At 35.2% G+C, this 16,426-nt stretch overlaps 2 protein-coding genes across 4 annotated transcripts in view; one reads left to right on the top strand and one right to left on the bottom strand.

Moving 5' to 3' along the window:
* LOC119840770 overlaps nt 1–3,014 on the top strand; it is a 73,450-nt gene extending 70,436 nt beyond the window's left edge. For both annotated transcript variants that reach the window (XM_038367511.1, XM_038367510.1), the window contains 3 exons: nt 874–967; nt 1,325–1,479; nt 2,441–3,014. In XM_038367511.1, the coding sequence (XP_038223439.1) occupies nt 874–967; nt 1,325–1,479; nt 2,441–2,741 (550 nt within the window). In that variant the 3' untranslated portion in view covers nt 2,742–3,014. The remainder of the gene's footprint in view (nt 1–873; nt 968–1,324; nt 1,480–2,440) is intronic.
* A 685-nt stretch (nt 3,015–3,699) lies between these two features.
* LOC119840767 (DNA topoisomerase 2-like) lies at nt 3,700–16,314 on the bottom strand. Of its 2 annotated transcripts, none has more exons than XM_038367506.1 (17): nt 14,418–16,314; nt 13,930–14,069; nt 12,953–13,155; nt 12,634–12,782; nt 12,136–12,373; nt 11,571–11,728; nt 10,403–10,611; nt 9,714–9,857; nt 9,136–9,274; nt 8,536–8,659; nt 7,458–7,613; nt 6,894–7,052; nt 6,312–6,431; nt 5,839–6,019; nt 5,288–5,514; nt 4,702–4,905; nt 3,700–4,014 (listed from the first exon to the last, which is right to left on the bottom strand). In XM_038367506.1, exons 1-16 carry the CDS (start codon nt 16,250–16,252, stop codon nt 4,720–4,722), a joined length of 4,368 nt encoding a protein of 1,455 aa, XP_038223434.1. In that variant the 5' UTR covers nt 16,253–16,314; the 3' UTR covers nt 3,700–4,014; nt 4,702–4,719. The 2 variants fall into 2 exon arrangements, with proteins under 2 accessions (XP_038223434.1, XP_038223433.1); XM_038367505.1 differs by having other exon boundaries at nt 4,706–4,905.
* Between the last annotated feature and the right edge of the window lie 112 nt (nt 16,315–16,426).

The raw sequence follows: 16,426 nt of genomic DNA, 5'->3' as shown, positions 1-16,426 counted from the left end.
CACACACAAATTATCGAAACCTTGCAAGTCCGACACGCTAATAGACTTATGTCACTATTTTTTGTCGGCCAGCTTGACACCTGTACCGCACCGTGTCGGCACTGTGTCGGCCAGTTATATAATGGACCGATTCCGTGACATCCCGAGTTGACCTTGCCCAGAACAAATCGATTTTAAATCGTGACTCGATCATCACATCGATATTGAATTGCGTACGACTGCACTTGTTCAATTTAATCTTCGTGTTATATTTTATTGAGGCTCGAACGGCAGTACAAATCTCTAATAACATCGATATTGAATATCGATATAACTTTGAACGCTCCTGTTATATAGTACTGACACTCCATTGTTTTCATTTGTCGGTATCACGATTTGTTCTAATGAAACTGTTTCCAATTCGAATAATGTTTTACCACAGATAATATACTATGTTTAACTAAATTATTTTTTTGCCTACCTAAGTCAGCCTTCCTCTATAGATATGCGTTCCTATTAAATACTGAAAGTATGTGATTCTCCTAATTCCCTATATAGGTACCTATTTAGATTAATTTGTAAATCACTGGTTAGTATGCTAATGGAAAATGTGTTATAAGCAAATCATATCATAGGTTTTCTATATCAAATTCTTGCTAACGAATTCCGTTCCGTAGTTACTTATTTTTTAACATATAATTGATGAAACAAAATTGATTTTGCATGTGGATAACATCACCACAGCTAGAAACGGTGAAGGAAAACATCATAAGGAAACCGGCATGCCCAAGAATCAAAAGCAACCTTTTATTGTTTCCACTACACCGAATGCCTCCTGAAAGGGTTTTAGTTATTTATGAACTTTATAAGTAATGTATTGCTAACAAATTGCAGTCGCCAGTCGCGAGCTCCCCGCAGCGTGTATTCGTATAGAAGCGCGGTGGCGCCATCTGTCGCTTCCACACATCGCTCCAAAGTGTCTAGGAAGGTATGTTATTGAAAACGTGATAGATTAAATCATATTTACCTTCAATAAACATGTCTCTAGCAAGGTACACACGGCTACCACACGAATAAAATGTATTTTCCATACTAGAAAAACAGAGCATTGCAATGATATGTTAAGAACTTCGAACATAGGTTCGGAGGATGCGTGCGAATGCACTATACAATGTATGTCCTTTCTTTCACTATTCAATTCTATATATTCGCCTATTTCAGTAGATATCTCGCGATAGAACTAAAAAATATTTCAACTGAAATAGTTAATACATCATTTATTTATATGATTCAACAATTATTTGTTAAAATATCTTGTTTGGATAACGTCAATTCGTATTCGCAGGCAGGAGTAAAAGTGGACGCGATGGCTGCCCCCAACCCGTTCTGCCCCAACGTAAAGGGCATGTGCTGCCTCATGCTGCTGCTCAACTTGGGGCTGATACTGGTCACGTTGGGCTTTGTCATAGTACTGCAGTTCTATGAACCGCTGTTTGTTTGGTATGTTTTTCTTTTAAATTAATCGTTAATTGTTGATTCAAAATCAAGTATTTGTAATAATAAAGTTTTATTAGTATTTATATTTCTTATCAATAATGTCGTTTCGTTGAAGAATCATCTAGCTACGAGTCTAATCAAAATGTGAAAGCTTTTGATTTATTCATAATACACAATATAGTATAGAAATTCATATTATTTATTCAGTATATCGAAATGACTCAATCGTTCTAAATTCACCATATTTCATTTTTATTATAAAGAGTACACATTAAAAAATAGAGCGTAAAGTTCGTTATACAAACATCATTTCATAAAATTCAAATATATATCGTTCATCATTCCTCTCCGTTAAATTAAAATTTAAACCATAGCCAATCGTGTCGACAATACCATTTCACTGAATGAACTAAACGTGTGGCACTTTCCCACGATGAAATGCTTTAAATGTAGATCCTAACCTTTATTCAAGTGAATTTTGAGAACATTAAAAATCGATTTACAAACGAATGACCATACAGTTATTTCTATTCAGCGCAATTGTTGTACTTTGATTTTAATTTAGAAACGTTCTTGTAAAAAATGGATGACTATGAATTAAATAGTTGGAAAGCGTTTTATGGCACCTGCTCTAAATAATAATTCGTTGTTTTTCCTTAATGTTCCAAATTGCGATCATAAACAAATATATGGTCAGGAGGAAAATAAATCCAAGTTTAGAAGCACGCCTTTACAATTTTTCTTGGATCCGGGGATTGAATTGTAATTAATATTTAAGAGATGAATTGTTGAATAAACCATATACCTATATCTTGCCCAAAATAGTAGATTTACCTAGATGAAGAGTCGATTTCTGTGTGTCAATTATGTGATTTCGACTGATCTGAAGAAAAAAGTTAAATAAAGGCTTGGTCTTCCTGATGCTCGCGCTAAAAAGCCGATTTATGATTTATTTTTGTTGCAGGATCTTGGGTATAATCTTTCTTATATTCGGTTTCATCACACTCGTCGGTAGCCTCATATACTGCGTTGTTCTATGCAGAGAGAACCCTTACCCGCGATACCCGGATGACTTCTACTGGACCCACCACTGGTCCAAAACCATTGGCCCTTCGGAAATTCACTACAGTGCTAGCGAAAAGCCGTACAGACAAAATGGGCACAGTGTAGCCAGTGATCGATATAATAAATATAACGGGAAATATTCCGACAGGGAAAGCGCTAAAGGATACTCCGATAGAGAAAGTAAATTAAGCAGGTACTAGTATCCGAACGAACTGTCATTTATGGTGCGATAATTTTTAATCTGTACGCAACAGATGATGTAAACAGCTTTACATTTTGTGTAGGTCAATAAAATTACTTTTTGATAATGTTGTAATGTATTGGATATTATAATATTTGTAATTATAATATATCTTGTACTTGAATATTATAAATGTAAATAATAATACTAAGATATTGAAATGCCATATTAATATTATTTATAAATGCCTAGATGTTAAATGATATTGACAATAATTTTGGCGTAACCATAACATAGGAGTATGAATATAATTAAACCATTATATTAATTAATGTTTCTAATAAAAATATTTGTACAAAAACCCTTTTTTATTGTAACATCCCTTTGCTTTGGAAATAAATAAAAACTAATGTCATGAACTTACCAAAAAGTTTCTGAAGATCGGTTTCTGCGTTCATTAATATACAGATTATCTATTTGCAGTATAGTTGCGCATTGACAGTTAGATATGCAGTGACAAAAAAAAAAATAGGTTTATTAATAATTACTAGCTTAAATCATGCACTTCCCTTATAATCGGGGCAACTGTATTTTTGTTTTTTTACCATATCACACAAACATGGTACCTACAAATTATTTAAGACAACTTGATTTACAACTACCACAAAGGTTGTAAAAAAACACCAATTGTATATTATGTATAAAATTATTTATTTACAAAAATGTTTAAAAACGATCTTCTTTTAAAAATATCATTTAAACATTAATTTCATATTCAACAGCAATTCAATTAATTGACAACAAAATATATTTCTTTTCACTTGAAAAACACGGAATGCTCACAGAACATACGAAATTGTGTACAAAAATATATCAATCAAAAATTGTACCTACTAATAATAATATTACATAATATTATTTTAATTAAATGTCAAACATATATTGAAATTACACGAAAAAATAACATATGAAAATTATAAATGTAAACGAACGATAAATTAAGAAGAGAAAGAAAAAAGATTGAATGAAAAACTAAACAGAGAATTAATTATGTACAAAACAAAAAAAAATATATTTTTTAACTTTAAAATTAGTTGTTACGAACAGACGTACAATTGTCACTATATTAAATCATGTCTTATGTTAAAATGTAAAACGTAATCACGAATTATTAAAAATGTCAAGATTCAAAACTCCATAGAAAAGTCGCTAACACTCAATTCGTATTACTCATTCACATTTTCCAAGTTTCTATATTTACAAATACTGCTTCATTAGACTTAAAACTGGTTCTGAAACAAAACATTCAAAATAAATATAAATAATTATTTAATATGATCATAATAACAATATCAAGTTGAGTGCAGCGGCAGTCCAATACATTGTACAAAGCTGTCTAAATTTTCCATAGAAACTAGAGTTAGAGTTACACAATTGTCAAAGTCTCTTTATAAGCAGGTATTTAATTCCAAAAAGAAAAAGAAAACATGCACTCATAGTGCATCTATTTAAAAAATGAATCTATCAATCATCAATTCTATGTTAAATTCGCTATTAGAGCGAATCACGCCAATCGGTTGAAATTGGGTTGAGTTTATCGAGTAACGCAAGAAATGAAAACAAACAAAAAAATACACATCGAAGTGAGATATTTTATGTGGAAGTCGAACACGTTTCGGCACGAATTCGGCCAGCTCGAACCGGGGAAGTAAACCCCACAGAAGACCGACGTGAAATATACTACTATACTGTATAATATGCAGCTGGGTACTGGGTACTGTATACTGTGTTTCGGTGGGTGTGCCGGAGGCCAGTTTCCTTATTCCTAAGCCTTCCCAGTCCATTCCTTTCCTTAACGCATACCAATCGAAAACGAGCAGCGCATAGAGGCTCTACCTCTGCGTATGTTCAATGTTCATGGGCGGTGGTGATCGCTTACCATCCATCCGAACCGAAAACAAATGAATAAATTACAGTACTTACCAGCATAGGGACGTCTACTCGCTGTCCGAGCCGTCGCTGAAGTGGTACTTTTGCGGGCGCGCGCGCGCCCCGCGCCCGCCCGCCGCGGGGGCGGGGTGCGCGGGGGCCGCGGGGGGCGACACCTCCGCCTCGCTCTCCTCGTCGCTGCTCTTCTTCTTGGCTTTCTTCGTTCTCTTCGCGGCCGCCGGCTTTTTCTTGTCCTGTGTCAATTACATTAAACGTTAAATGGTAAACAATGCACGGTTTATTTATTACGTTAAATGATTAATAGCCCGTGGACATATCCTGTACACTTAAGCTTTCCTTTATTGAATGATCGTTTTCATAACTGGAAAGGGTACACCGATACACCATGATGATTGAAACAAAATATCATGTAGGTTCATGCCTACATGATATTTTGTTTCAATCATCTGATCTGACAGTCAGAATTTATGATTTAAAAGGATGATTTAATATGAAACAAAATAAAACAATATATTTACATTCGTCATTTTAGCCTACATCCTTCCTATTCTAGACATCGCTCCCTACAATTCAACTTAAAAACAAAAAAAACAACCATCACATTCAAATACATACCTTCTTAGTATCGAATATGCTATCATCATCACTGTCCAAACTGATGGTGGCTTTCACCTTCTTCTTTACCGGCTCCTTCACGTTCATTAGCTTCCTCTTCACCGGTTTCTTCGGTGATGGAGGCTCAGCGTCACCATCGCTGGATAGGACGTTTGGTCTGTCCGAACTTGCGTTCTTGCTTGCTTCTTCTTTCTTTGTTTCTTCTATCAGTGAGTCAAATAGGCAATCTGTTGGTAGGCAAATAAAATATAAGATGAAATTGTTTTATATGAACATTTAATTAAAAGTACAAAGAGATATTTTTTGTATTCTTTGTAATGGACAGGCAGACAGACATTTATTAAATTATTTTCTTGGTAAATTGAATCCTGAATGACAGGCTATGCATATAGGTTTCAGAGCCTAAGATGCCTCAGAGCGACATTATTTTCTTACAAACAACTAACAAAGAAATGCAACCGAATTGAGACCCTATTTCATTTTTAGAACGTCGTTTGAAAATTGAGAATCAATCGATCCAGATATATTTTCTAATCACTTATATAACTCACCGGAATCCATCTCAGCCGGCTTCTTATTGCCGTGCTTTTTTACATTGAAGTCATCATCATCATCATCACTCACGGACATCGCCCGCTGCGGCGGCTCCGCGTCCGAACTCAATTTATTGTCTAGTAATTCCGGTTCTGAATCCGATGCGGATTCGTCTGAGCCGTCCTTGTATTTCTGCACCTGATGTATGATACACATATTAGCAATTAGAATATCAAATGTGCGAATTTCTTAATTATCTTGTTCTTAGACGGAAAGTTAACTAAAGATAATATTTGAATAAGTTAATGATATTGGATGCCGAACGGATCATTAATTCCTGTAATATTGGTGTTATGCATACATGTAAAACATGTTTTACACAGTCCACGTGCAAAAAAATTGTTTGAATAATTATGTTTTACGGTGTTAAATGAATAAAGATTGTTTATTTATTCATGTTGATCTAAAAAACAACTATATTAAACTGTACCTTAGTGGCAGCTCTTCTAGTGGAGTTCCGTTGTCTGGGCGCGGGCGCAGTGTCCATTATCGCTTCCACATCTGAACCTGACACTTCCTCGGAGTCGCTGCCACTGAATGTCATCTTCTTCTGCAAATTTATTTTTATTTAATTCCATTTTTATTTTTACATATTAAGGGTCCGGTTTAACGGCATACTGATAAAGTCGCTGGTAGCTCGTTTAACACTTTTTTAAGTACCTACGTTTTCATGCATTGTTTGCAATTATTGTTGACGGGTTAGCGAAACGTAACATAACGTCTGGAAGTTGTGTAAGCAGCTATACACCTAGGTATAATAAAGAATGAAACCTGACAATGGCAAATACATAAGAGTTCCAATTACAAATTATCGACTAAAATTGTTGGCAAAAGTAATTATTATAATTACCAGATATATTAACAATCCAACCCTTATTACATGAAAATCTTTTGTCACTTTTGATTTATGTTTACCAAGTAAATTTTTATTTAAATTTCCGCAAACTTAAACTTCAAAATTTCTTCCCAAAACATACGATCCTACTCGTATCTGCATCATACGAAAACCTACCTTTTTGGGCTCCTTCTTAAAGTTGAGTTTGCTCTGTTTGAGCCCGTCTTTCTCTGCTTTATCTCCCTTTTCTACTTTCTCTTTCTCCACTTTCTCCTTCTTCACACGTGCTTTCGGCTTCTTCTCTTGGCTCGCTGGACTTATGCCCGTTGGGTCATCCTTGAAAATGTACATTTTCAAGGTAATTTAATAAAAAAATTTCAATTGTACAATTCAAATTCAAATTTGTTTATTAAAACATGTTACGCATTTTTCAGAAGGTAGCAGAAACAGTTGTAAGAGTTCAATTTTTGATAAAAAATATTTATTGTTGTTAAAAACATATTTAAAATATTACATATAAAAATATAGAGTCTCATCATGCTCCTATCTACTAAAACCCACGTCATTAATCTATACAAAGAAAACAGACTTCATGCCGACTGAAACATAACTATAATGTTTATTTTATTCATTAAAGGTCAAAAAGATGGGCCATTTATTGTGCAAGGCTTTAGGCTATATAACATTAGGAAGCTACGTGGGAAAAACCACGGGGCACAGCTAGTTAAAATATAAACGCACCGGATCGTACTCCTTTTTGACCTCCTTCTTGATCTTCGCTTTCTCCGCAGCTTGTATCCTCTTGATGATGTCCTCCGAGATCTTGGGCTCCACTCGCCGGCCATCTTGCGAGGGCACGATCTCCATCAGCGATTTGCGGTTCTTCTTGTTCGCCGCCTGTTCGATTTTGTGTTTATTTGATTATTGTGATACATGGAATAAGATTATTTTTAGCATTAGCATATTTGTATAGTATAACACAATGTAATAATTCTTCTACAATGAATTTTATTACATTGTGTTTACCTAAAATTTTATCATACTTATAAAAGAAGTAATAAACTTGTATATTAGGAAAAATATAAGATTTTTCGAAAGCATATAGGCCATGAAAATTATTATAAGGGAAACAACTTTTGAATCATTAAAAATGCGTGAGATGATACAATTATATTGAAGTATGATATGCTGATACCAATTGCCTATGTGACAACAATATCTTCATACAGCGATACACATCAAATTAAAAACAAAAAACATACTGAAATACATATATTTATATATTTACCTTTATCCTATCCATCTAGAGTAGGCATGGAAAATATAAAAAATCATGTAGGTTAAGCGCTAGCAATAAAATACATGAAATAGCTCTTATGTCTTACAATGTGTATGACGCTATTAACTCTACAAGTGATAATTTATGATTAATATGCTTCAGTTTCTAATGACCTACTGGGAACTAGCAAATCATATAAAATCTATACATATTCATTGGATAAGGTGTCATTGGTCATAGGTAAAATAAAATAGAAGTTTCCTTTGATTTGATGAGATATACGCGTCTAAAGTCCTGAAATATGTGATATCCTCTTCGAAAATACACGAAGTACTAAAACTTTACAGTCCACGCGAGCGAAGCCGCGGGCGGAAAGATACTTATACACTATATGACATGCTTTCTCACAGCTTAACAGTTCCACAATATATATATCTTTAATCTTGATACATCTTGTCATATATATATTCTTTTATACATATAATAACCCTTACTGAGCACCACACAAATGATGAAATATAAATATAATACATATATTACCTGAGCCTTGGAAGTCTTCCTGTTGGTAGCGGCCTCCTCCTGCCTCTCCTTCTCTTCGAGCTCGTCGAGCCGCGTGAGGAAGATGTCCAAATCGTCACGCCACAATAGTGCTGGTGTTTTCTTCCTGTACATCAGAGATTAATCTTCATTATATAATACAATTCACTTTATTCAAGACACATGAATGAAGTTAAGTGAAAGGAAGAAAGGGAAGAAACGTTTATCAGGTTAAATTGGTGGCCTTATCGCTCATAAGGGATCTCTAACAGGCAACCTTTGAATTATATATTTAATATTAAATAAAAAAAAATCTCAACCTTTTGAATAGGTTTTTTTTTTATAATTTATTATTAGGATAGGCAGTGAACAAACGGATAATATTTTTTTATAAAAAATAAACAAAAATAAAGAGTAATACCTAAAATTATAATAACCTACTTGATACTAATGATAATATAATATAGAAATAATATTTCTGCCTGTCGCTTCTTCACCACTAAACCAATTTGGTTGAAATTTAAAACTCCTACATTTTTATCAAGTCATTTGTTCCTTCGAACACACGACTTTGACTTGAATAAAACTAAAACCAATACAAACTTGAGCGCCTCGAGCTCGACAAGTTTCTGGTCTCTCTGCTTCAGCAGCTCGTCTTTCTTCTCGCGGGTCAGCATCCACATGGACATGCCCAGCAGGTAGTTGAACTTCTTCACTTCCTTCAGCTGTTGGAATGCTTTCTCTGTAACGATACAGGGTATATTATTATGCCAATTGACTATGTCAATAGTAATGTAGGTATTTGTGAAAGAATGCAGTTTTGTTCCTGATCTTAAGATGGCGTATTCTTTATAGGGTATGTATGTACTTCATTGTCTGTCAAAAAACAAAAAACTTAAATATATGTATTGACATATTAAGAAAACTAGATCTACTGCCTGTAGCTTTATTCGCATAGTCAAAGGAATTTCCCATGAAAACGAGATGTTTCACCATAGTAAGAAGATGCCTCTAGTCTGAAAGAACCTTGGAATCAATATTAATAAAATTTGCTCAAATATTAATTCAAATTGAAAGATAGGATAGTTTATATCTAAATCTGACTATGATAATAGGTCTCCCCAAATGGAGCCGGAGCGAGCGGCTAGTATTAGTATCATTGTAATTAAATTTAAACGAACCTGGATCAACTGGTTTTCCCTTTGTAGTTTCTTCGGGCTCTGGTTCATCCTCAGACTCCTGGGGCTCCTCTTCCTCCAACGCGGTGAGACCTTGCATCTTGCTGGCTCGCTTCTTCCACTCGGCTATTGGGTCTGGTGCGTAACCTGTCGAGAAATGGAAATACGTTAATTCAAGTCTTTATTCTAATAAAATATAATAGTTTAAAAAAACTATAAAACACGCTTTAACAAAAATCATATTTTGCAAATTGAAAACTGGAATAATTTTATCAAATTAGTGTATTGTCATCGGTCCTCAATAAATCTACAAAGTTTGAACGAAATCTGGCCGTTTAAAGTGGGTCAAAATCGCGCCCAAAGAAGTCAGTTACAAACAAACAAACAAACATACAAACAAACAAACAAACAAACAAACAAACAAACATACAGGTGAAGTTAATAAAAGCGTGTTAAAAACATTATTATTATTCATTATAATACTTTTCATAATACGTTATGATAAATCATAATATTTTTTTTTATTTTTAATATATGTGGGTGGGTAAATCGAGGATTTAAGACTTGTGAAAGTATTTATTACATGAGATTAATATATTGAAAAATCAAAGTGGACATTAGATTAGTGTTAGGTTTATTTTCGTTACGGAATTTCTCGATTCGATGATGAATAATAAAAGATCGAACCGGACCTCTCTTGATGAGCTCCTCGACCATGACCTTCCGCTTCTTGTTCTCGACGACGAGCCCCTTGTCGCACTTCTCGACGATGAAGCGCGCCTGGTTGCTGAGCTTGTCGGCCTCGGCCTGCAGCTGCCCCTCGAGGAACTCCTTGCGCTTGGCGTAGTAGCGCACGCGCAGCTCGTAGAACTCGCGCAGCATCTCCTCCACGCGCTCGTACCTGCCGCGTTACGATGTTGTACATGTATTTCAAGAGAGATATCTTACGACACACTAGCTGCTGCCCGCAGCTTCGCCCGCGCGGTTTCTATAAATTTTTACGGTACAAACTTTTCATCCCCTATTTGCTTCCCTTGGGGGTAAAATTTCTCAAAATCCTTTCATGATGAGATGTTACGATGAGGGAACATCATAACATCTATCTACATGGCAAATTTCAGTCCGATCCGTCTAGTGGATTGGGTCATGCGTTGATAGAACACTTCCCTTCGTACTACTGACTGTGTTTACAGTAAGGAAGTGACTTATTTCATTTTATTCTCTTTTTGTCGAGTAATAAGGTTTATGCATTTAAATTTCTAGTTATCCTATTTCAAAAAGATAAGAACGGAAAATTTTAATTGAAACAGTTGGTTCTAATACTATTTGTTATAAAATATTGTAATACTAATATATGAAGTGTCTATGCTGCTATGCCAATATGCAAATAAAAGTATGTCCCTCCTCTCATATCATAACAGAGGTTTTACAGTTAATTTTTTTTTTTGAGGCTAGTGCGAAATAGGCTGCTTTTATCTCCGCTGGAAATAGTTCATTAATATAGGAAGCTACATTATGATGCATCTTTGAACAAACTCCGTAATTCACAAATTCCGATAGATAGCGCTATATTTAAAATGCGACATGTATGAAAACTTTTATGATATCTGGATATCTATCTTTTAAAATAACAACGGCGTAACGTTCAAGACTAGTTTTAATACAGCGCCGTTTCATAAAGAAGACCGACTATTAATGAAACAACATCTAACTGATCCATGCAAGTTTGTCTGTTAAAATCAATATTTTTTTCCAAATTGTGCAGCCATTTTTGGTTTTTTTATGTACGAACCTACATTTTATACGTAGCTGAAAAGATTATCAGTACAGCGTTCAATGTCATCATTTTAATAAACTCACTTCTTCAAGCAGTTGTTGTGATCGAACGCGTTCATACAGGTCATAGAGATGGTGGTCTGCAACTTGAACACCTTGTGCACTCCCTCCGCCTCCACCTCCGCCAGCTTGCCCGGCAGCAGGCTCACCAGGAAGCGCACCGTCGTGTCGGTGTTGTATTCCTGAATGAGGGCAAAAAAGAAAGGTTAGAAAATATAAGTATAAATGTTTGTAGAAAAGTGTTTTTATAGAAATTCACTTTATAATTACTTATTGTACGGGAAAGCTTTCTTTTTTTCCTTCTTTTAAAAATTGACATTAATTAAATTTCCTGACACAAATTTTATAAATTATTTATAAAGTTATTAAAAACAAGCTGTTCGTCCCGACTTCGCCCTTAGTACATGTGTAGCCTATGGCAAGTTGCAGCTTTCTAATTGTGAAAGAATTTTTGAAATTGGTCCAGTGGTTTTTGCGTGAAAATTTTACAAAGCATAGAGCATTTTTTCTATGATTGCAACATCTAAAGACCTCCATGAAGCGAAGCAATTTCATGATCATAATATTCTTCAATGAACATCAAACTCACCCTATATTCACTGATGAGCGGCTTCACTTTATCCGTACCCAGCATCGGCTCCAGCACATTCTCCTTGTAGTTTTGCGTCCACGTGCCAACCGGAAGCTCCGTGATCTCGATCTTGTCGTTCGGCAAGATGGCCGCCTCGCCGGATATGACGTACTTATCGCCGAAGCCCTCTATCGTGCCGCGGAAGTTCTTGTACCAGGGGTGCATCGGTTTCGGCTCTTCACCGTCGAGCATGCGACTGAAAATGTTTTAATATTTTTATTAAGGTTGTAAAATATTCCTATGATTTTACTTGAATATTAAACATTTTGAAATTTAAAACATGTTTGGGAATTTTTAACATTAAAAGTCTTGAATTTGTAAGTGCCATAAATCATTAAATGATCAGTTTTGACGTGTCCTATATGATAAAAGAAAGGCAGAACAGCGTTTGTCGGGGTCAACTAGTATAATATAATATAAAAGCCAGTTTTGTATATTCAAATAATGAAAACTCACCGAATATTGGCAACAATGTCTCTAGGATTGTAATTGGGTATCTTGGTGGACCAGCCAGTGCCGATACCTTCTGCTCCATTCACAAGCACCATCGGCAATATTGGCACATAATGTATGGGCTCAATCTTCTGGTTGTCTTCAAATTCATGCTGAAATTAAAGATATGAATAATTGAATTTTGATGTAAGACTATAGTTTCTACTCACTTTGCTGTGTTGTTTATTTAATTTATAGCGAAATTCTGTTACAAGTTGTGAAAACTTCTTTGACATTACATGCGAGGTTTATCATATCTTTTTTTGATTATTCAAGCACTTACCAACAGCAAAGGATCGTCATGCGGGTGAAAAATCAATCTGGTAAGCGGAGACATGAGGGTGAATATGTATCTCGGACTGGCCGAGTCCTTGCCTCCGCACAACCTCGTACCAAACTGACCACGGGGCTCCAGTAGGTTGATGTTGTTGGAACCTACGTAGTTCTGAGCGAGGTTCACTATCGTCATGGCGAGGGACTGCTCACCTGTTGTTAGTTGATTGTTTAGTTAATACTGTAACTGTTACTGGGTATAAATAACATTAAGAGTTGAATATTTTCTAAAAAGTGCTTTTCCACTTAACTTAGTCGAGTCTCTTCTCAACAAAGCGAGATTTTTATTTAGAACTAGCTGCGCCCCGCGGTTTCACCCGCGTAAGTCCGTATCACGTAGGAATATCGGGATAAAAAGTTGCCTATATGTTATTCCAGTTGTCCAGCTATCTGCTTACAAAATTTCATTGCAATTGGTTCAGTAGTTTTTGCGTGAAAGAGTAACAAACATCCATACATCCATACAAACTTTCGCATTGATAATATTAATAGGATATGTCGCCGTAACATTGTAGAAACCATTATAAATTATAATCTAATTCACGAGATTGTAGTCGGTAATTATGGTCCATAAAATTTTCTAATAATTTACCCCAATATTGTTTCTTACTTTACATTGTGAATACATCACAGTTATATATTGTGCCAAGAAATTTCTTTTCCTAAACATTGGTCAGGTGCATGTTGCATGTTAACGGAGCACCAATTTGCAGGGCTTCTTTTATTTTATTGTATATATGTACAGACAATTTCGAGGGAATCTATGAGAATGTAATTTACTGCATGCATGCATGCATATCACTAAATAACTCTTTATATGTTGGGGGTAAGCTATGGTGTTTCGTAGAACCACATGTCTTATTTATTTCATAGAACCACATACATATATGAAATTTTATTTTGCATATATAGCAATAATTTTCTTACCATGATGGTAAGCGGAATGTTCTGCAACTGAACCAGCCAACTGCGCGACTTTCACTTCGCGTTTGTCGTTACGTTTGATGCATGTGAATATCACTTTACGCTGACCTGGCTTCAGGCCATCTACCATGGAAGGTATCGATCTGAAAACAAAATAAATTATATACCCTAAGAATGCAAAGTGAAATTTACTTTGATGCCAAAGTGAAACATATTAATAATATTCATCTCAACATTACAACAATCTATTACCAATGTTATAAAGTCGAATAGTTTGTTTGTTTGAACGCACTAATCTCGGAAACTACAGGTCCATTTAAAAAAATTCAGTTCAGTTTTAAATACAACACTTATTGAGGAAGGCTTTAGGCTATATATGTACCAAGGGCGAAGCCGGGGCGGACCACCAGTACAAAATAAATTTAATGTATTACTTCTATTTTTTTATTAATTAAGGAAGGCTTATATTTTTTATTTAAATATGTTTTTACCTGACATTATCACCATTCGAAAAGAGAACCAGCTCCAAATTAACAAAGTCTGAATATGTCACTGCTTTAGTTTCTTTCGTATACAAGTATCTTTCCGGAAGGCCAATCTCCTTCCTCCTCTTAACTTCTTCCATGTGATTAGTTAACCACTCCTTCCGTTGGTCAGCGCCTTTCTTCGAGAAAGCCAGCTCGATGTGATGATCGTCAGTAGCGCCCGCGTACTTAAATCTTATCCTATGCCTTTCCATATTCTGAAAGTATTCTTTAGCCTCCTTCGCAGTGGAGGTACCCAAACCTTTGTAGTATTTTATATTGTATGTGTGATAATTCTCATTTTCATTCTTCCATTCCTCAAATTCAGGTAATGAATAAAAAGATATCTCTTTGTCTTTTTTCGTCGCTTTCACGATAGGCGTGATGAACTCTTCCAAGAATGGCAGTTTTAATAGCTCGGGCCAATTGTGATGTATGAAGTTAATGATCAGCCCTTTGATATGTGAACCGTCTTGATCCTGATCAGCCATTATCATCACTTTACCATATCTAAGCGATTTTAAGTCATCGAGTGTGTTATATTTCTTTTTATACTGAAGACCAAGAATTTTTATGAGATTGTTTATTTCAACATTTTCTAAAACCTGCTTGTGGGATGCATCTCTGACGTTCAATGGCTTACCCTTAAGTGGAAATACACCATAATGATCCCTTCCCACAACACTGAGTCCTGACACAGCCAATGTCTTGGCTGAGTCTCCCTCAGTAAGGATGAGAGTACACAAATGTGCATTCTTTGTACCTGCTTCGTTAGCATCTTCTAGCTTTGGTATGCCCTTCAGCTTGCTTTGCTTTTTACCTGATGCTTTCACAAGCTCATTCTGAGCTTTAAACTTAGCCCATGTCAATACTGATTCTACTAAACCGCATTTAGTAACTGACGTAATAAATTTCTCGGAAAAATTACATTTCGATCCAAAGCTTTTGGCTTGGAGTGTCATATTCTCCTTGGTTTGAGAATCAAAGGTCGGGTTGACAATTAGACAATTAACAAATATCCACATGTGATTCTTAACTTGGAAAGGCTTAATATTAACACCACCTTTATTTTTCTTTTTAAGTACTTCTAGTACGTTCTTAACAACACTATCAGAAACTGAGTCAACATGTTTGCCACCCTTTGTGGTAGCAATAGAATTTACAAATGAAACTTGTTGGAAACCTCTATCAGAGAGGGTCAATGCTACTTCCCAGCGGTCATTAACCTTTTCATATACAACCTTCAATGGCTGTCCATTTTCATCTTCTTTACCTTTTATGTATAAATCTACATAGTCTTTAAATTTATTAATTTTCAATCTCTCTCCATTGAGATAGACTTTCACGCCTGCCGTAGACGCTGCTACGTCATACGCACGTCGTGACATCAACGCTACAATATCGTCTTCTAATTTTTCCATTTTAAATTTAGCTAAGTCAGGGCTAAAAGTTACTTTTGTAAAATCATCATCCTTGCCGGATTCCTTAACCTTTGGTTCTGAAGCCTTAGTCATGTTTGCGCCCCATGTCTGTTTGAAATGTTTCTTGTATTGCTTTGATGCAGTTTCAACAGTGAATTTTGTTGAGAAAATGTTACACAATTTTGCACCGTATCCATTACGACCACCTGTCACTTTTTCTTCTTCGTCATTGTAATTTGAAGATGTCAAGAGATGTCCAAAGATCATGGTTGGAACAAACATTTTCTCCTCTTTGTGCATAACCACTGGAATACCGCATCCATTGTTGTATACAGATATTGTGTTTTGTTCTTGATTTATTTCAATTCTAATCACATCCATTTTTGGGTCTCTTTGTTTATTATCAGCTGCGTTTACTAATATTTCGTCATATATTTTATATAAACCTGAAAAAATTACACCATTTAATATAGAATAGTTATTTTTGGCAAAATTTATGTCATACACATTTTATAAATTATATGTTCTTTACACATTTAAAGAAAATTTTAAAAT

This window comes from Zerene cesonia, chromosome 7, assembly GCF_012273895.1.
Source record: "Zerene cesonia ecotype Mississippi chromosome 7, Zerene_cesonia_1.1, whole genome shotgun sequence".
NCBI classification, from domain to species: domain Eukaryota; kingdom Metazoa; phylum Arthropoda; class Insecta; order Lepidoptera; family Pieridae; genus Zerene; species Zerene cesonia.
This window is presented reverse-complemented; position numbering and strand designations above follow the sequence as displayed.

Bases quoted from the DNA above. Each gene is read 5' to 3' on its own strand.
- LOC119840767 (XM_038367506.1), bottom strand. From the start codon at position 16,252: ATGGATGTGATTAGAATTGAAATAAATCAAGAACAAAACACAATATCT. The intron at 7,614-8,535 runs GTAATATATGTA...AAAATCGAACAG, and splicing joins GGAAGACTTCCAAGGCTCAG to GCGGCGAACAAGAAGAACCG. The intron at 5,515-5,838 runs GTGAGTTATATA...GCCTACCAACAG, and splicing joins GCCGGCTGAGATGGATTCCG to ATTGCCTATTTGACTCACTG.